Source organism: Hyperolius riggenbachi, chromosome 2, assembly GCF_040937935.1.
Source record: "Hyperolius riggenbachi isolate aHypRig1 chromosome 2, aHypRig1.pri, whole genome shotgun sequence".
Taxonomy (NCBI): domain Eukaryota; kingdom Metazoa; phylum Chordata; class Amphibia; order Anura; family Hyperoliidae; genus Hyperolius; species Hyperolius riggenbachi.
The window spans coordinates 450,198,988-450,219,980 of NC_090647.1; the positions used below are offsets into that span (position 1 = coordinate 450,198,988).

Sequence of the window (20,993 nt, forward strand, 5' to 3'; positions counted from 1 at the left end):
AGAGATAAACACAGCCAGCTCTGACAAGCTGTTTGTCAGCAGCGTGGCTGGGATTTATGAGGGATTGCAGAGTGCAGTGGGACCTTAGGGGGGTTTGGGATAGCAACAGAGGCTGGGCTGTATAGGCAGATCCAGCCTCTGTATGCAGATAATATTCTTTAAACCCACCTCGGGTTCTCTTTAAGAGCTCCTTCACAAAAAAAAGTATATGCTTAAAGGACAACTATAGTGAGAAGGATATGGAGGCTGCCATATTTATTTCCTTTTAAAGAGGAACTGTAACCAAGGCTTAAAGGGAACCTAAACTGAGAGGGATTTGAATGTTTTCTTTTAAACAATACCAGTTGCCTTGCAGTCCTGTTGATCTCTGACTGCAGTGGTGACTGAATCACAAACCTGAAACAAGCATGCAACGAATCCAGTCTGACTTCAGTCACAGCACCTGATCTGCATGCTTGATCAGGGGCTGTGGCTAAACATATTAGAGACACAGGATCAGCAGGAGAGTGAGGCAACTGGTATTATTTTAAAAGAAAAAATCCATATCCTTCTCAGTTTAGGTTCCCTTTAAACTACATCCCAATCAGTTGCTGATACACATGATAAATCTTTACCTTTCCTCAAACAGATCATCAGGGGGCTTTGTATGGCTGATATTGTGGTGAAACCCCTCCCACAGTGTGATGTCAGCACCAAGGTACAACAGCTGTTTCCAACTGCCAAACAAGCAGCATCTCCTTCCACAAATATCACCTGCCAGCAGTAAAGATGTCACCATGAGCTCAATCGCCAGTGGATATATGATCAGATTGATTGCACTGCTGCTACCTGTGTACTGCACAATAGATGAAAAAGCAATGACGCAGTCTCTTGTGCAAGTCCTGCTTGTGAGCTTCCCTTCCAACTAGCTAGGTGTTGGCTGGAAGCAAGCAAGCAGGAGTCCTATTTTACAACAATCTCTGGGAGTTGTTGTATTCATGACCACTGCCTGGCAGAAGATGTAAAGCATACAGGGATTCGAATGTGTAGTCGCGTTGCACAAGTGCTAGCATCGGAGATGGATGCTCGGATCTAGTGGAAACCTGGACTAATGCTGGGAATACACAATGAGATTTTTCATTAGATTTACTGTCCAATCGTTTTTCTGATCGATTTCTATTTACTGAGAAATCAATCAGAAAACCGATCGGACCGGTCGGAAATTCTCTTCTGCCAGAAAATCTCAGTGTAATATTAATTTTCAGTCAAATTGTTTGAGAACAAGCAAGATTTAGCAGCAACAGCATCTCCTAGTGGCTAAAATTGGCAATTAAAATTGGATTGTTTTATCATAAAGGCAACTACTGTATATATTATGAAAGGAAAAGATAACCTTATGCTTTATGCTTTAGGGTGCCTTCACACTGTATCTGTTGCACTGCAGTATAATCCACTGTCAACTCACTGTCTATACAATTCTATGGGACAATTTACATGGCTACATTGTACCATTGCGATATTGTAAATGTAGCCACACACCAAACAATTAAAAGATCCAATTTTACACCAATTCAATAAATATTAGTTTTCCCAAAAAAGCAAAAGCTTTTATTTGTTTTTGATCGAGAAATAAGATTGAATTTCCTGTTTTTTTGCAAAGCAAACTTTTTTTTGATGCGCTTACCCCTGAGGAGGCTGTTTGTGAGATGGTGAAAGGTAGGATTGTGGCGCTTTTGGTCGTTATACCACTCATCCATTCACGCTCAACCTATCCATGGATATAGTGAGATTCCTATTCCATACTCTGTGCAGTGACGTACCTAGAGAATTTGACACCCGGTACTATTTACAGACACCCCCCCCCCCTCCCCCCAAAAGCAAAACCAAACACCATTTTTTTTTAATGAGAGAGCTGTCGGGTCACAGAGTGTGTCGCTGCAAATTTTTGGGGAGGAGGAGTCATAAGGATGTGGACGGAGCTAACTGTTCTACAACTCTGTACTCTATACAATGCTGAAGATGAGTGCAATATAAATACACAATAATAATATGATAGGACATTAGACTATGACTATGGTACGATTAGATTGTGAGCTCCTCTGAGGACAGTCAGAAAAGGGGGACATACAGAAAAGGGGGATTCATAGGAGAGGGGGGTAAAGAGGTAGAGGCAAGACAGAGAGCCTGGTGGGAGAGGAGAAATGGCAGGAAGACCTCTCGCCAGGACTGCAGACATCATCAGTCCTGTTTTGCAGGGACATGCTGTTAAAAGAAGCAACTAAAATCTGAAAAGAAGGGTCATGGGGGAAAACGGGGTGGGAGGGGAAGCTGGGAAACGATATTAGATTACTTGCAATCAAGCTAATCTAAATTGCTTGGAGCTTGTTCTCTGCTCACTACAGAAGTAGTCTGTCAGCACTTAGCTTTTTCTCTGGGCTGTGCTTTGAAGACTATATCTACCGTTCGCTTACAAGCTGCTTGCTTTGACCATTTTGACACTGGATGCAATTACTGTATACTGCTTGATGCACCTTGCTTCATCTAACATACATTATGCTGAAGATATGTGGGTGGACTGCAATTGGGTCCCTTTTGAGACCATCGCATATCTTCTCCTGATACCTGTATGCTTTTCCAATTAACCCATGCGGTTCCTGATCTGCGACTGGGATTATGGTCAGCGGGATGTGTTACTTCCAGGAGGACTGCAACCTCTGTGGTTATAATGAGCTGGTTGATGTGACATTTTTAAACCTCTATGGCCTGGTGCACACCAAAAACCGCTAGCAGATCCGCAAAATGCTAGCAGATTTTGAAACGCTTTTTCTTATTTTTCTGTAGCGTTTCAGCTAGCGTTTTGCGGTTTTGTGTAGCGGTTTTGGTGTAGTAGATTTCAGATATTGTTACAGTAAAGCTGTTACTGAACAGCTTCTGTAACAAAAACGCCGGCAAAACCGCTCTGAACAGGCGTTTTTCAGAGCGGTTTGCGTTTTTTCCTATACTTAACATTGAGGCAGAAACGCATCCGAAATCCAAAAAATGCCTCACCTCGGGAGGATTCGTTTCTGCAAAACGCCTCCCGCTCTGGTGTGCACCTCCCCATTGAGATACATTGACCAAGCGTATCCGCAGCCGCAAGCGGCTGCAGAAACGCTGAAAAAGCCGCTCGGTGTGCACCAGCCCTATGGCTATCATTCATGAACAGTCTGTCGGTAAAGAGAATCAGTGCGGGAAAACACCGCTGGCAGATTTTTAGACTTCTGGGTGGGCATTCATAGAAAAGTATCCATGTGCGGAAGCAGTGCGGAGATTCCCCGAACTAAGCTGGCGGTAGGCTTGCGGAGACACGGAAGCTGCCGAGTTGATACATTTCTCCGTGTTCCGCTCTGCTGCAGCTGCCTGGGAGGTCTGTGTGTCTCCATTCACTTACATTGGTATCGCCACATCAGAGGGAGCGGTACTTTCCGACCTCGCACCGCTTGCGGTGATCTTTATGAATGAACATTTTGCTACATTTGTACCAATAATCACCGCACAAGGCTGTGATTTATCACTCTGCTCGGTAGTGTCATTTTTCCATGTGGAAAGAGGCTTTATGAATGCTGACTTTGCTAACTGGTCGGTAAAGTCAGCTGTTTTAAGCATTTCCGCATGTGGAAATGCTTTATGAATGATAGCCTATGTGTGTGTTTGTGTATTTTTCTAGTTGTTTTTTCTAATATATATTGTTTATTTTTTTTATTTTGTTTTTTTGGATTCATAAAATAAGTTTTGTATGCACCCAAGAGCCAATCTTTTCCCGGTAGTTTTGCTCATTTGAATTCATTGGCATGGTGCATACAAATACTATTAGTAGTAACAAATGTAATGGGTAGTTTATTTTTCTATACTATAGCAGTGTTCTACCCAGAAATCTTTTCAACCGGGTCGCATGAAAAAGTAGCCGGGTAGGGTGTGAGGGCCATGCAACTCTTACGGCATATGAGGAGGGGAGCCAATGACAGCCGGGTGCTTACATAAATTAGCCAGGTGCTAGCCTGGGGAGAACACTCCTATAGGTTTTCCCTGTGGGGTGCCCAAATTTTGGGGTTTTTCATTTATGTTGCTTAGTTAAAGAGACACTGAAGCGAAAAAAAAATATGATATAGTGAATTGGTTGTGTACTATGAATAATTACTAGAAGATTAGCAGCAAAGAAAATATTCTCATACTTTTATTTTCAGGTATATAGTGTTTTTTCTAACATTGCATCATCCTATAATATGTGCAGATTACACAACACTCAGCATTCAAAATGAGTCTTTCAGAGCAGTCTGTGAAGTAATGACCTCTCCTCTAGCAGAGGAAAAGTAAATAGTCCAGGAACAGTTGAGATAATAAAAGTCAGATAACAGCCCTCTCCACGACTAAAGGTGGCCATACACTGGTCGATTTGCCATCAGATTCGACCAACAGATAGATCCCTCTCTGATCGAATCTGATCAGAGAGGGATCGTATGGCTACCTTTACAGCAAACAGATTGTGAACCGATTTCAGCCTGAAACCGTTCACAATCTGTTGTGGTGGTACTGCTGCTGCTGCCCCTGCCCGCCCGCATACATTACCTGCTCCGCCGGCGCGACTGCAGTCTCCCGGTCACCGCTGCTCTGTCTGCGCTTTCTTCTCCAGGTCCGGCATGCCTCGCTTCTTCTAGCCCGGCAGGAAGTTTAAACAGTAGAGGGCGCTCTACTGTTTAAACTTCCTGCCGGGCTAGAAGAAGCGAGGCATGCCGGACCTGGAGACCAGAGCGCAGACAGAGCAGCGGTGACCGGGAGACTGCAGTCGCGCCGGCGGAGCAGGTAATGTATGCGGGCTCTATTGCGTCGGTCGTCGGGCACTCGAACGCCGCTAGTGATGCGCTCTTTACCCGCGGGCGATCGACGGTTATTTTCCGCACGGCACGATCGACGGGATCGGACGAAATGGATCGAAATTCGGCGTGTAGCGTGAACGATTGGCAGCAGATTCGATCCCAGTGATCGAATCTGCTGTCGAAACGGGCGCAAATCGGGCCAGTGTATGGCCTGCTTAACTTAGTCGGAGAGCTTAATGGCTTGTTTGCATAGAGATAACAACTGGAGTTTCTCAACTCTTCCTGTACTGGAAACAATTACACTGATGTATCTGATCTTAATGTTTTATTTCTTAGCTGTGCTACACATACAGATCATAATATCATTTTTTTTTCGCTTCAGTGTCTCTTTAAAACTATTGTTAGATGAAAACTGGAGCTTGGATTATAAATTGTGCCCTCCCCTTCTCTCACTAAAGCCTTGTATGCAGTGTGTCGCCCAGCATGAATCTGGACCTGATCCCTCGGTGACATGCCTGACATGTTCTATCACTGGGGCGGGGAAGAGGGCAGAGGGCCGATGGAGCAGCGCATGAGTTACATCACGCGGAGGGCAGGGTGCGTGGGAAGAACAATGCTCTCGGCCAGCGAATGGTCAAATCGATCCGGTGGGCTGATGTGCTGGCCAAGGCATTGGGGGCCGGTATACTCAAGTTACTGTCACTGCAGAGGCATAATTGGCCACCTCAGCTGTGTTTCAACTAGAGTATGTACAAGGCTTAAGCTGCTCCCATTGACTGTCTCTTTGCCAATTTTTATTAAACCTGTCTCCAATATCACATGTCTAGAGATTGGCATTTGGCCAGTGGGAATAGCTTAGGGTAGGAAATAGCCAGTACAATTTGACTCTAGTCTGAGTATCACTCTATAAACACTTGGACACAGGTTCACTTTAAGTGGGTTTAAAAAATCCTAAAATAAGGCTTAAATCAATAATGCAATATACCAATCTTATATTTGTGCATATTGGATTTAATATGCCTGTATCCTAAAATTGCAATAAAACATGTTTTAGAAACATTAAACTTATGCGAATAGAAATCGGGTAGTTTGAAACTGTTCCCACTGCTTTTACAGATGTAAGTTTACTCCTTATACATATTCTCATATCTTTACCGAAACTCTGATTACAGTGGCTTGCAAAAGTATTCTGCCCCCTTGGAGTTTTCCACATTTTCTCACATTACTGCCACAAACCTGAATCAATTTTATTGGAATTCCACGTGAAAGTCCAATACAAAGTGGTGTATATGTGAGAAGTGTAACGAAAATCATACGATTCCAAACATTTTTTACAAATAACTGCAAAGTGGGTTGTGCGTAATTATTCAGCCCCCTTTGGTCTGAGTGCAGTCAGTTGCCCATAGACATTGCCTGATGAGTGCTAATGACTTAATAGAGTGCACCTGTGTGTAATCTAATGTCAGTACAAATACAGCTGCTCTGTGACGGCCTCAGAGGTTGTCTAAGAGAATATTAGTAGCAACAACACCATGAAGTCCAAAGAACACACCAGACAGGTCAGGGATAAAGTTATTGAGAAATTTAAAGCAGGCTTAGGCTACAAAAAGATTTCCAAAGCCTTGAACATCCCACGGAGCACTGTTCAAGCGATCGTTCAGAAATGGAAGGAGTATGGCACAACTGTCAACCTACCAAGACAAGGCTGTCCACCTAAACTCACAGGCCGAACAAGGAGAGCGCTGTTCAGAAATGCAGTCAAGAGGCCTATGGTGACTCTGGACGAGCTGTAGAGATCTACAGCTCAGGTGGGGAAATTTGTCCATTGGACAACCATTAGTCGTGCACTGCACAGTTTGCCTTTATGGAAGATTGGCAAGAAGAAAGCTATTGTTAACAGAAAGCATAAGAAGTCCCGTTTGCAGTTTGCCACAAGCCATGTGGGGGACACAGCAAATATGTGGAAGAAGGCGCTCTGGTCAGATGAGATCAAAAGGGAACTTTTTTGGCCAAAATGCAAACCGCTATGTGTGGTGGAAAACTAACACTGCACATCACTCTGAACACACCATCCCCATTGTCAAATGTGGTGGCAGCATCATGCTCTGGGGGTGCTTCTCTTCAGCAGGGACAGGGAAGCTGGTCAGAGTTGATGGGAAGATGGATGGAGCCAAATACAGGGCAATCTTGGAAGAAAACCTCTTGGAGTCTGCAAAAGACTTGAGACTGGGGCGGAGGTTCACCTTCCAGCAGGACAACGACCCTAAACATAAAGCCAGGACAACAATGGAATGATTTAAAACAAAACCTATCCATGTGTTGTGGCCCAGTCAAAGTCCAGATCTAAATCCAATCAAGAATATGTGGCAAGATCTGAAAACTGTTGTTCACAAACACTGTCCATCTAATCTGACTGAGCTGGAGCTGTTTTGCAACGAAGAATGGGCAAGGATTTCAGTCTCTAGATGTGCAAAGCTGGTAGAGACATACCCTAAAGATTGGCAGCTGTAATTTCAGCAAAAGGTGGTTCTACAAAGTATTGACTCAGGGGGCTGAATAATTACGCACACCCAACTTTGCAGTTATTTATTTGTAAAAAATGTTTGGGATTATGTGTGATTTTCATTCCACTTCTCACGTGTACACTACTTTGTATTGGTCTTTCACGTGGAATTCCAATAAAATTGATTCAGGTTTGTGGCAGTAATACGACAAAATGCGGAAAACTTCAAGGGGGCCGAATACTTTTGCAAGCCACTGTAAATTTGCATTCTTGCTGTTGCAGACATTGACTAATGGCTTGTAATGTAAGCAATGGTAGTGACCAGCTTGAATTTTAGAAACCAGCAAAAATACTTTACTGATCGGAGGCTAAATTTTAGGTATCTATACGGGATAAAAAATCTACTTGTACTGCTCTAGGTAAGGACTAATATTGATAGACTAGAACGCAATCTTGTAGTACAAAAAATATTGAGAACTTTATTTACACATATTGCAGAAAAAAACCTTGAAACACGGTTCTTCAAATTGAAAAAGTCAGTCTTCATATAAATAACTGCAAAACAAAGGCTGATATCAGAAACTGACAAATATTGTAGTTTGGCTTGGCTTGATGAGTGGTTGTAACCTTTACAGGCATACGTTTAGAGGCAACGACACATGTTCGTTTTGGGCTATAAAATGCTCTACATCAGGCCGAGTTACAGAGTTCTAGGGAACAAGCAATAAAGGGTACATTAAGATCACGCAATTTAATCAAACATGATAAAAATTTCCAAGCCGAAATAGAAAGAAGAATAAAAGAGCCGTCGAGTGATAAAATTGCGGTATGTACAACAACCAGGTTCAATAAATTTAGAACCTACATACCATTAGAGAATTGTGTACAGATGAAGATCAACACACCAACAGTGAAATAATCAAAGATAATACTAATCACACATCCTCCACAAAAGATAGAGAACGGGAGAATGCATCTTTTAACAGCCAAAAAGGGATCAGTAGAAACAAGGAAAACACCAAAGGAGATGAAGCATAAAGCTTAGTGGACCTAAATTAAAAATACAAGATTTCAGAAATAAAATCTATTTTTTAAATTATAATAATGCATAGCAACCTTTTTTTTAGCTGCATGATGACAAATATAAAATATTTTACATTTATTGGAGAAACCCCTCCCTTCCTTTCATATTGCCGGGAAATTTTCCGGCAAACTGGTGGAGTAGGTGGTGTCCGGCAATGGAGGAATTGCTAATGGCTGACACCTGTATAACCCTAGTTATGCAAAGAGGAGGGTGAAAAGCATACACTGAAATGCTCATAGGCTTGAAGGAGTGTTTATTTATATTTGTATGTGTCAAAGTGGTGCAACTAAATATTTTGAATTAAAAAAATGTTTGGTTTGGGTCCGCTTTAAATGTACATGTGGATTGGTTGCCCATCAAACGCAAAAATGGCGGCATATGAAAAAAATATAAAAGGCAAGGGTTTGACAATAAAAATGGCACATATCAAACAATCCAAAAGAATATACATAGCAAGGGTCATGGTGTGGGCACAACCAATAGTGCAACACAAACCATAACATAATAAATGTGCTTGCCAATGCCAAAAAGTAAAAAGTATAACGTGATGGGGAGCCAAAACCATATCAAGACTAAATTATTAGCATTAACAACAATACCTATAAGGCAATGACACATTATTTATGTATATGTTTTATGAAGATGCAATAGCACAAACCTGCACAGTTCAACCAGTAGCAAAAAGCCGAAAGAGCACAACAGCACAGAGTGATACACGGCATCTGAACCAACCAGACACACAAAGGTGGCCTAAATATACAAAAAAAACAGATAACAAATTCTCAAATAGAAGATCGCCATACAGTGCCCAGACACATAATGCTATAATCACTGTCCCCATACACATACAATAGCAGCAAGGACCCCATCAAAACTAACAGTAAATGCAAAATATACAAGGGATTGCATGATAAGATATTGGAAAAACATTGTGATGGGTCCCGCAAGCCATCGCATAAAAATGGGGACAGGATAAAGTAACAGGCAAAAGTGTACCATCTATCAATGTGATCCATAATCTATTAAGGTACTTACTTTCCCAATGACCTCCAGGAAAAAACGAGGTGCTATCGTGGGAATCCAATCCCTAATGGCGTCCACTGCAGTTTAAATAGCCCGCAGAGCATCTCGGGGAGGGCGGTGCGCCTGCGCTGGGCATCAATCATCCAATGGAGCCAAGCCGCAACCCTTTCCGGGTGGCGTAACAACGCTGGAGCGCAGTCGCCAGACCGGAAGTGATGTAAATGACGCGGTGTGCCGTAAAGGTCGCATCTGTAACGAGACAGTCAACGAAAATGTGGTTGGGCCCCTCCACGAGGCCTCCTGGGATGTTTCCATGTGGCAAGTGCAGCGTCTGTCATCTGGTTCATCGATCCAACGTGTTTGCTGATGCGAGATCAAGGCGATCGTATGACATTCGGACGTTCATTAATTGTGAAAGTAAATTCACTGTTTATATGATCGAATGTCCGTGCGGTTTGAAGTATATCGGAAAAACTATGCGTATGATTAAGGAATGCATGCAGCAACATGTTGGAAACATAAAGGCAGGTGACGAGACAAGCCCTTTGGGCTTACACTTTAAACTCTACCATGACAAGAATCCGGATTGCCTGAGGTTTAAAGGCATTGTAAAGATGCAGGTGGCCACAAGGGGAGGAGATCTGGATAGAAGGTTGTGTCAAATGGAATCCAGCTGGATCTTCAGATTGGGTACTGTTATACCTGATGGTTTAAATACTGATCTACCATTGGCACCTTTCTTGCCAATTTAGATTGTATGTCTGGTGTGATTGGTGTGTAATGTGTATGTGGTCTCGGTCTTGAACACAGTAAAAACTGCCAACGCTTCTAGTTGCATTTCCTAGAATAAAATAAAATATATATGTTTCTTCCATTGCTGATATGAACTTTATCCAGGAATGGACATTTTTATCAGGAGAGAAGTTTAATGTCAAATATCTGCTTTACAGCAGCATGGTCACGGCGCTGCTTCAGAAATGTACAATCATGCCTGCATTTACGCTGAAATAGAATGGAGTTGCCTGTTTATGAGGGCAGTGCTCTTTGAAGTCATAGAAATGAAGAAGGACCAATCAGTATAACCATGGGAGTGGCTATGAGTAAAGGAGGGGTAGAGAGACTTTTTAATGAACTTGATGATGCCGGTCACATGACTGTCTGATGAAGCCCGGATAGGCGGGCGATACTAGTCACGGGCTGAGAGCAGCGTGGTGACGTCACGGCTGCACACGTGCATGGACAGAGTGGAACTGGACAATACGAGCAGCGGTGTCGGCGGACGGCCGGTTGGACACAGCTACTTTGAGCGTACAAGCAGCAGAGCGGATGCCTTCTAAGCGGATACCAGCGCGGTGGATGCCCTGCAGGAGGTGGTGAGAGCCCTCCGGGGCACCGCGGACACGGGGTGGTGAGAGCCCTCCAATACACGCAGTGGGGGCCTGCTTGCTTGCTCTGCATATGCCTTAAGCTTCTATGGCCATTTGAGCTGCGGTTTTGAACTGTATCACTGCTATTTGCCTCACATAAGCATTTGGATGTACGATACTGTATGTTGCTACAGTGGTTCCAGTATCCCATGAAGTGCCATTCTTGTATCACACTCCTCACCAGACCCCTTGATCAAAGGATTGTAATTGGTGTTTTCATCACTCCTGGAAGTTACAAGGACGGTTTGTGTGGGTGTGTGTGAGGTGTGCAGTCTGGGTGACACATGCCGGCTGTGTATGTGGTGCTATACATCATAGGCTGCTCTTTTTAGTGGGGACAGTGGGGGATTTGTATGCAAATTATTAATAAATAGAGATTGTTTTTTGAGACTCCAGTGAATTTTTGGTGTATTTTCAATACAATTGCAGCGCAACAACGCTGGCACGTGTGCGTACAAGCCGGAAGTGGCATAGACACTAGAGTGCGACGATAAGGTCGCACCCATTCCGAACAATCACAACATCCGGGTCGGGTCAGGAAATCAGCGCAACCACGCTGGAGCGCAGTTCCCAGGCCCGGGCGCCACTGCCACACGTTAGCAAAAACATCCATTTAAATGAGGGTGCTATGTATCAAAAGGAAGCTACATAGGGGGATAAGGAGAAACCATCACTATATTACGCAATTGGCAAATCATTAAAAAAAAATGCGTCCAGGTGACACTATCAATGGCCTACTGGGTTTAGGTACTATGTTTTAAATTTTGTATTTTTATATCTTAGAGGTATATGAATTTTTTAATGTTCACAAACAGATGGATCAAATTAATTTTAGTGAGTACACTTCTCCTGTGTCAAAGGAGGGCCAAACTGGTATGACACCCACAAACAGTACTACATGTCTTAGGCACTCGGCGGGGTGGATACAGAATGCCCCACATCACTCAAACGTACTGTCATATCAAAACAAAAAAAGAAAATATACAAACCGTACAGTTGTACCAAAGCATCCTCAATCGTGGGGCTAAAAGCACTAAGTCTCCATCTACAGAGAGAAAACAAAGACAATAAAAATAGAGGATACAGCTACAACACATAAAGAATATTGCACTTTTATATAATTTATTGGGGTCTATATTCAATGTTAAGCCCTGTCGGGACCAATGTTTGTAAAAATCTGATCCAGTGGCCCACTCTATGCAATAAGATCGATTCCCTATCACCTTCCCATCTAGGTGGGGGCACTATCTCCAAGACACAGGACCTCAACTGGTTTGCAGAATGGCCCATCTCTAAAAAAAGTGCTGAGCCACAGGAGAATCTGCCTGAGATGGATCCAGGCCTCGTCTAACGGCTACATTAATTTTAGATTTATGTTCAATGATTCGCTCCTTGACTGTTCTTGTGGTTTCACCAATATACATCTTGCCACACGGGCACTTGATACCATACAGTATATGATAAACTCTGTATCAAAAGTTGCATAATGGCCAAATGCAATTGGAAAACCTTTCATGAGATGATTAATACTTTTCCCCTTAAGCACTAGTTGGCAACATGAGCAGTGCAAGCAGGGAAAAGTACCTCTACGTGATGGTGCCAATTGCCTCTGTGTATTAATTTTAGCAGACCCAATGTCCGCCTTTATTAGGTAGTCACGAATGGATTTTGCCCTCTTGTAAGCTACTATTGGAACTTGTCTAAAGACTGGTACTTCCGTGCTAATGGAACGCAAGATAGGCCAGTGTCGACTGACCACATTTGAAATTTTGTTTGACAGTGTACTGAAGGATGTGGATAAAATCATCCGTTCCTTAGTTTTGTCCCCCGAATTTTTCCCGGGTTTCAGTAATTCCGTTCTCTCTAGTTTTATAACATCCCTATTAATTCGGTCAACCAATTTCTTTGGATAGTGTCTAGCGATACATTTCGATGCCATACCGGACATGCGTTTTTCTACTTGGTTGTCGTCGCTAACTATACAATGTACTCGCATGAGTTGTGATTTGGGAAGTGACTCTCGTAGAGTTCTAGGGTGAAAGCTATTAAAATCCAAGAGGGTATTAAGGTCTGTGGGTTTTGAAAAGAGGTCAAACGACAACATCCGGCCTATGTTACCCGCCCAAATACCCAAGAGGAGACCACCAAAACAAACCCAGAGGAGGGAGTACTACTTCCAGGATCGCACATGATGCCAGAATCCTTGACTAACAGACATTATCTTTCGCCAGTGATTAACATTCCGGACTACCAGTTAACCCCTAAGGAGACCTCAGTGTTATCCAAAGGACTTTCATTTAGCCCCACCGCTACTCCCATTTTTTTTTTTTTTTTTGGTCCCGACAGGGCTTAACATTGAATATAGACCCCAGTAAATTATATAAAAGTGCAATGTTCCTTATGTGTTGTAGCTGTATCCTCTGTTTTTATTGTCTTTGTTCTCTCTATTTTTGTCTCTGTAGATGGAGACTCAGGCCTCGATTCATCATTGTCTTTGAGATAACTTTTTCCAGTTTGTTAAATTACCGAATTCGAAGTTTATCAATTTCTAGTTGTATTCATCAAGGTTTTTCCTCATTCGGTGTGAATTCGGTAACCACGTGTCGATATTTCCATTTTACAGCGGTAATTTAACACAAGGCTATAAGATTCCCATGGAATTGTGGGTAAAAGGCAGTCATTTGAACAGTACGTAGCAACATTCTGAATAGGGCTTAACACCTGGACCAGGATTCTGGAAGTGGCTTGGGACAATCCCACAATTTCGCCAGCTGCGGAGCCTTTTCTGAAAAAAATATAGTGCAGCTAGCAACTTAGTTAACCCTGGCACTGCCTGTGTTCTCTTACAAGATGATTCAAGAGAAATGCAGATGTCCTGTTATAGCAAATAAATCCATTCTCTTGCAAATTGATATGGTTCTAGACCTTATTCTTGCCCTTCTGCGCCTTTGAATCACTCTCAGCTGATAACCATAACCACTTTAAATGGCTCCATCTTCTCTGTCAGCAATGATCTGAAAGGAATAATGGCAGAGCAGTGAAGGAGGTAACTAATCCTCAATTTAACTCTAAACCACGCCCACTTTCATTTTCATGAATTGCACTTTCTTCCGTTTTAACGCATCATTACCGAATTATTACCGAATGCTCGCTAACAGCTGTAGATAACTTTGATGAATCCTGAAATCAACTTAACGAATTCGGTATTTTACTGAACTGTCGTTAACCAATTCGATAAGTCTTGATGAATCGAGGCCTTAGTTGTTGTAGCCCCACGATTGAGGATGCTTTGGTACAACTGTACGTTTTGTATATTTTTGTTTTGATATGACAGTACGTTTGAGTGATGTGGGGCATTCTGTATCCACCCTGCCAAGTGCCTAAGACATGTAGTACTGTTTGTGGGTGTCATACCAGTTTGGCCCTCCTTTGACACAGGAGAAGTGTACTCACTAAAATTAATTTGATCCATCTGTTTGTTAACATTAAAAAAATCATATACCTCTAAGATATAAAAATACAAAACTTAAAAAATAATACCTAAACCCAGTAGGTCATTGATGGTGTCACCTGGACGTATTGAAACTGATAGCAGGGATTTTATATATGTATGTATGTATGTATGTATGTATGTATGTAATACATACATACATACATACATACATACATACATACATACATACATACATACATACATACATACATACATACATACATTCATACATTTTTGGGAAAGTAAGTACCTTAATTAATAGATTATGGATCACATTGATAGATGGTACACTTTTGCCTGTTACTTTATCCTGCCCTCATTTTTATGCGATGGCTTGCGGGACCCATCAATGTTTTTCCAATATCTTATCATGCAATCCCTTGTATATTTTGTATTTACTGTTAGTTTTTAAGGGGTCCTTGCTGCTATTGTGTCTGAGCACTGTATGGCGGTCTTCGATTTGACAATTTATCTATGGTTTTTTTTTGTATATTTAGACCACTTTTGTGTGTCTGGTTGGTTCAGATGCCGTGTATCACTCTGTGCTGTTGTGCTTTCAGCTTTTTGCTACTGGTTGAACCGTGCAGGTTTGTGCTATTGCATCTTCATAAAACATATACATAAATAATGTGCCATTGCCTTATAGGTATTGTTGTTAATGCTATTTGCGGTTGTTTATATGAAGACTGACATTTTTTCAATTTGAAGAACCGTGTTTTTCTGCAATATGTGTCAATAAAGTTCTCAATATTTTTTGTACTACAAGATTGCGTTATAGTCTATCAATATTGGTCCTTACCTAGAGCAGTACATGTCTAAATGGGCGAGGTGGATTGCCCAATAAAAGGAATGTTTTGGCCCTTCACTATTTAAAAGGACCTTACCCGATTATATATCCATAGATTAAAAATCTACTTGGACAGTGAGGCCTTCATACCATTGCTGCTCACTATTACTTGTTGGGCAGGAGGGTGGCTTCCATGGTCCACTCTGATTTTCAGCACATACCCTATCCTGCCAGTGTTGTCTGGGGGACCTCATCTGTATGACCATGTAAATGGCTTGTCAGTCACATCCTACTATGCATTCTGTGTGCAAGTCAGCCTGTCTGAGGCTCACACTGAAACGGTTGGTGACAACTTCCCACTGTTCTGGGGAGCATTTGCAAAGTATGGTCTGTTTTGCCAGATCTTAAAAACTGGCAGTTGGTGATCCTATGTTATTAATAGGATCTGTTTACACTTTGTCAGACTGCTGCCGATCGAAAAATCAGACCTGAACATATTATCTGGCAGAAGATGTGTTACCCACAGAAGCCTATGAGGGAAATGCTTCTGCTCCAGACATAAACCAGACCACAACACATCATCGGAGTGGACACTGTATTGTCCACTCTAGTTGGCCATTGGTGAGATCCGGCTCTATGTGAGCTGAGCCTTATCATGGTCTGCTGCCTTGATGTGGGCACAATGTCGTTGGTGTGACAAACATTTCCTGCCTATGGAAATAAAGCAGCTTTATGCAAAAACTTAGAGGTGAGAGGGGATAAAACCTGCAGGCATTTGAATGAAGGTACAGATCTCTGAGCGCTGTAATTACAGCGCAGGAGATTTGGGCACAGCCGGCGCCACCATAGACCGTAATAGGAATTACGGCTATAGCGGCACTCAGTGAGTAACTTTAGCGCCGTCAGAAGACTGAGCTGAAGTTACTTTTAAAACACTGTAATTGTTTTATATCCATGTGGACATAGAGGAGGAATAGTAATTAACCCCGACTGTACTTTTGCAGCAGCAGGATAAGGCCTTATTTAGGCCCCGTTTACGCTTAATCAGTTGCTCTGTTATAACTGAAAGGACAACTGATTTTCAAAGTAATGCCCATGTTTTCCTATGGCACAGTTCACACCTAATACGTTTTAACTGAAATCTTTTTCACAATGCACTGCAATGAGAAGAAAAAAATGCGTAACAACTGATTAAAGAGAAACTCCAACCAAGAATTTAACTTTATCCCAATCAGTAGCTGATACCCCCTTTTTACATGAGAAATCTATTGCTTTTCACAAACGGACCATCAGGGGGCGCTGTATGACTGATTTTGTGTGAAACCCCTCCCACAAGAAGCTCTGAGGACCGAGGTACTGTTGGCAGTTTCCTGTCTGTGAACCCTGTTACATTGTGGGAAATAGCTGTTTACAGCTGTCTCTAACAGCCAAAACAACTAGGAGCAGCTACATAACCTGCCCACAGTAAAAATGTCACCATGTAATAAATGTCAGGATGTAAATCGGGGAGAGGAAAGATTTTACAATGAGCAAACACTGACTAAATCATTTATACATAATTATTGTAAAGATGAAGCACTTTTTTTTATTACATTGTTTTCACTGGAGTTCCTCTTTAAGAGATTTCTGCTCATTTCCCGCTTTCGGACCACAGTCAAGCTTTGTTCCTCTTTAAGTGTAAACGGGGGCCTTACACTTAATCAGTTGCTCTGTTATAACTGAAAGGACAACTGATTTTCTAAGTAATGCCCATGTTTTCCTATAGCACCTTTCACACTTAATGCGTTTTTTTGGAATAACCGCATATTAATGCATACCAACTGATTAAGTGTAAATGGGCCCTAAGCCATATACCGGATGTATCCTGCGCCCAAGTTTCCTGGCAGCAATTTCATATGTATGCCAGATCTCTGCTAAGAACTGGGATTAACCCCCTTAAAGAGAAACTCCGACCAAGAATTGAACTTTATCCCAGTCAGTAGCTGATACCCCCTTTTTACATGAGAAATCTATTCCTTTTCATAAACAGATCATCAGGGGGCGCTGTATAACATTGTGGTGAAACCCCTCCCACAAAGAAATTCTTAGTACGTACTCTTGCCAGTTTCCTGTCTGGGAACCTTGTTGTATTGTGGGTATTTCCAACTGCCAAAAAACATGCAGCAGCTACATCACCTGCCAACAGTAAAAATGTTACCATCCAATGTCAGAATGTAAATCAGGGATTTAAAAGATTTTACAATAGGCAAACACTGACTAAATCATTTATACATAATTATTGTAAAAATGAAGCACTTTTATATTTATTTTCACTGGAGTTCCTCTTTAAGAGATTTCTGCTCATTTCCCGCTTTCGGACCACAGTCAAGCTTTGTGGCGTTACTAAGACAACTGGTAGTCCCAAGGACAGAGAACGAGGGAAGGCAATAAAAACTAGCTCTTCCATACTAGAAAAATATTTTATTCATTGCTTGTCTCATTTATGGAGAAATGTTCCTTCTTGTCTGGACAGAAGACCATTGGAATTCTCATAGAAGGGAAAGCAGAACTGCAATAAAAACCCTAAACCGTCCCAAACCCTGTAACACATTACACAAAGTTAAAATAAATTTTTGTTTTGGAATTAGGCTTTCATATCAAGTCTTCCTCTAGTTAGAGGTAATAATCAGTGATGTTAATATTGTATTTTGCACCATATAAATTGATTTGCTGACTATCATTTTTTTGTTTTTTTTCCAGTTTCTGATGGCAACTCCACACTCTTCATGACCTCTGCTCTAAATAACGTGTTTTTCTTAACACATCCTGAGGTGGCATTATATAAACATGATGAAGGAAAACCATAACGATTCTCATATTTCACCCAACAAAACCGAATGCCAGCAGTCAGAGGAATATAAGCGAGAGCTTGAACTGGTAAAGAGAGAGCTGGAGAACGAAAAACTGAAAGCCCAAGCAGCCAGGAGAAAATATATTTATGAATTAAAGCGATTTAAAGATGCTTGGGAAAAAGAAAAAAATAAGCTTGTGGATGATTTAACATCTAAGTGGGAGCAGCAGAAAACCCGTGAGCTACAACAGCTGAAAGATTCCATGTCCAGAAAGAGGGAATTTGAGATAAGGCAACTGATGAGGTGGAAAGAAGAAGAATTAAGGGAGAGTCAGATATATTTACAGAAAGAGAGAGACATTGCTGTGAGACAAGCTAGGGAACTACAAAAACAATTAATTGACGAATTGCTGAATAAGGGCCATATCAAGAAGAACGTCAACAAGAAAAAAAATGGACCAGGATTCTTACTCACTGGGGATTGCCGGTGCAAACTCCAGGACGTTCTGTCTATGCTTCGGTGGGATAACGATGGCGAACAGGCTGCACGTATTCGACATCTCAAAGCAGAACTGGACTTGGAGAGAAGCCTTTTCATTAAGTATATCCTAGATCCTTCTGATAGCAATATGTCTGCTCTTTCTAAAGATATAGAAAGGCCATTGCTGTGTGGAGAAATAAAATTTGGACGCCATTCTCTTGGCAGTACAACCAGACAGTGGTCACTGGAAGAAACATCGACCCAGTCACGAATGCATGGAAAAGTTGGTTGCCGACCTAGGTCTCGTGAGAATGCTTTATTAAGGACAAAGTCTCTTGAAAGTACGCTTCCACAGCCTGATTCTCCACTGAACTCTACTGAAATGTCATGGAAAGCGAGCCCAGACATAGAAAGGGTTATGATCTCTTCAAAGAGAGATTTTCCTGAGGTTCATGCTTCCGAAGTTGCGTTTTCTCTTTTAGAAACCAAAAATGATTTTGCAGCCTGGTCATCTTTGAAGGAAAAGTTTGGTCAACTCTCTGAAAACATTGGAGATTCTGCCCATAATTACCCAGACATGAAGGATAACAGCTGTACATCATCAGATGTGTTGGACTCCCATCCAAGCTGGGATGCATCAGCAGAAAATTTGGATATGTCCCAGGACTGGTTGGTAAGTTCATTTTTTTTCTATGAAAGTGTATATTGTAAAATTTTCAAATGGATTAATCTGATATTTATTTACTGTCAGTAGAACCGACTTTGCCTTATACAGTATATATCAGTACGGTTAGAACAGTGTGAAGCATTTTATTTAAAGTGCTGTTAAAATGCCTTTTTCTACTGTATATTGTTTTATGCAGCTATTTTTACTCCATTATTTCAGCATCACCCCAATGTTCTGTCTGCTTCTTGCATACCAGGGCAGGATACTTGAAAATCACAGCTGGTGGTTTACTTCTGTTACTGCTCTGATGCTGACTTTTCATTATGATGGTAGCAGAGAAATGGGTGAATTTGACATTGGCAATTTGGTGTCTAAAAGTTTTATTTGTGTTCTCCTTGTTCACTGATTATTTTCAGTGGTTAAAATTTAAGCAGTGGATGGTGCTTTCATCATTTGGGAGTATGTTGGGGTCTAATGCTGCGCTAAGTTTGTGAGTTAGGGCCTGTTCACACTATATGCGTTCCTAGCCGTTTTCAGGGAACGCGTACTGGAACAAAAAACGCATAGAAACGGCTCCTAATGCTTTTGAATGGGCTAGTTCACATGTATGCGTATGAGACGCATACGTTTCTCATCCGCATTGCTGCACGCAGTTCTGTGCGATACGCATAGAAACGGACGCAATGAAAGTCTATGGACGTGTATCAAAAACGCGTACTATTGCGTTTTTAGCGTCAGTTTTCCTCTGCGGTTCCCATAATTCTTTTTTTTCCCCTGGGTCACGTGTTTGTGCAAAACGCAATAGAAAACGCATTCAAACGCAAGAAAAACGCATGCGTTTTTCAACTTGCGTTTCTTTGAATTTATACGCGTTCTACAAACGCAGCAAGTATGAACAGGCCCTTAGGATTAGGAGAAAGTGTCAAGCTAGAGAGATTTGGAGATGGGTTAGAATCAGGCATTGTATACTGAGTGTAGGCTAGTTGGACTGCAGTAAAAAATTAGGTAGATGGAAAATAGGGAAGGTTATTGAGCATTACAAGCACTGTATATGATAAAGAACATAGTAGGATATTGCCTTGTAAGGAAAGTGCATGACAAAACCAGAGCTGTTCATAGCTATACCTAGGATTATTATACAGTCATGGACGGAATTGTTGGCACCCCACAAATGTTTGCAGAAATGTAAGTATTTTTCAGAGAAAAGTATTACATTAACACATGTTTTGCTATACACGTGTTTATTCCCTTTGTGTGTATTGGAACACAGGAAAAAAAGGGAGGAAAAAAAAGCAAATTGAACATATTGCATAAAACTCCAAAAATGAACTGGACAAAATTGACACACTCTGTCTTCTGTCGCGAAAATCTTAAAATTTCAAATACATGTGAACATATACAAATAAGAAGTAAGTTTCTTCCAGAGTAAAATGAGCCATAAATTACTTTTCTTCTATTTGCTGTTGCTGTCACTTACAGGAAGTAGTAGAAATCTGACATTACCGACAGATTTTGGACTAGCCCATCTTCTAATGTGGTGTTCTCAGGGGTTTCTTTATTTTTAAAAGCACTTAGTGAATGGCAGTTGCTCCGTCCAACTGCCAAAGACGTGTTCGGTGAGCAGGGAGGCTTGCCAGCATCTTTGTATAAATCTAAAGAATAAAGGCCATGCTGAGAATCCCCCATGAAGAGATGGACTGATCTAAAACCTGTCAGTTATGTTAGATTTCTACTACCTACTGTAAGTAACAGCAACATAGGAGAAAAGTAATGTATGGCTCATTTTACTCTGGAAGAAATGTACTACCTATATTTATGTGTTTTATGATTTTCAAAACACTTCCTCTTTAACTTAACATTTGGTTG

General features: G+C 41.6%; 1 protein-coding gene across 3 annotated transcripts in view; it reads left to right on the plus strand.

Moving 5' to 3' along the window:
• Nucleotides 1-20,993, plus strand: part of TSPOAP1 (TSPO associated protein 1) — a 259,480-nt gene that overhangs the window by 40,621 nt on the left and 197,866 nt on the right. For all 3 annotated transcript variants that reach the window (XM_068270047.1, XM_068270048.1, XM_068270050.1), the window contains exon 2: nucleotides 17,889-19,133. In XM_068270047.1, the coding sequence (XP_068126148.1) occupies nucleotides 17,976-19,133 (1,158 nt within the window). In that variant the 5' untranslated portion in view covers nucleotides 17,889-17,975. The remainder of the gene's footprint in view (nucleotides 1-17,888; nucleotides 19,134-20,993) is intronic.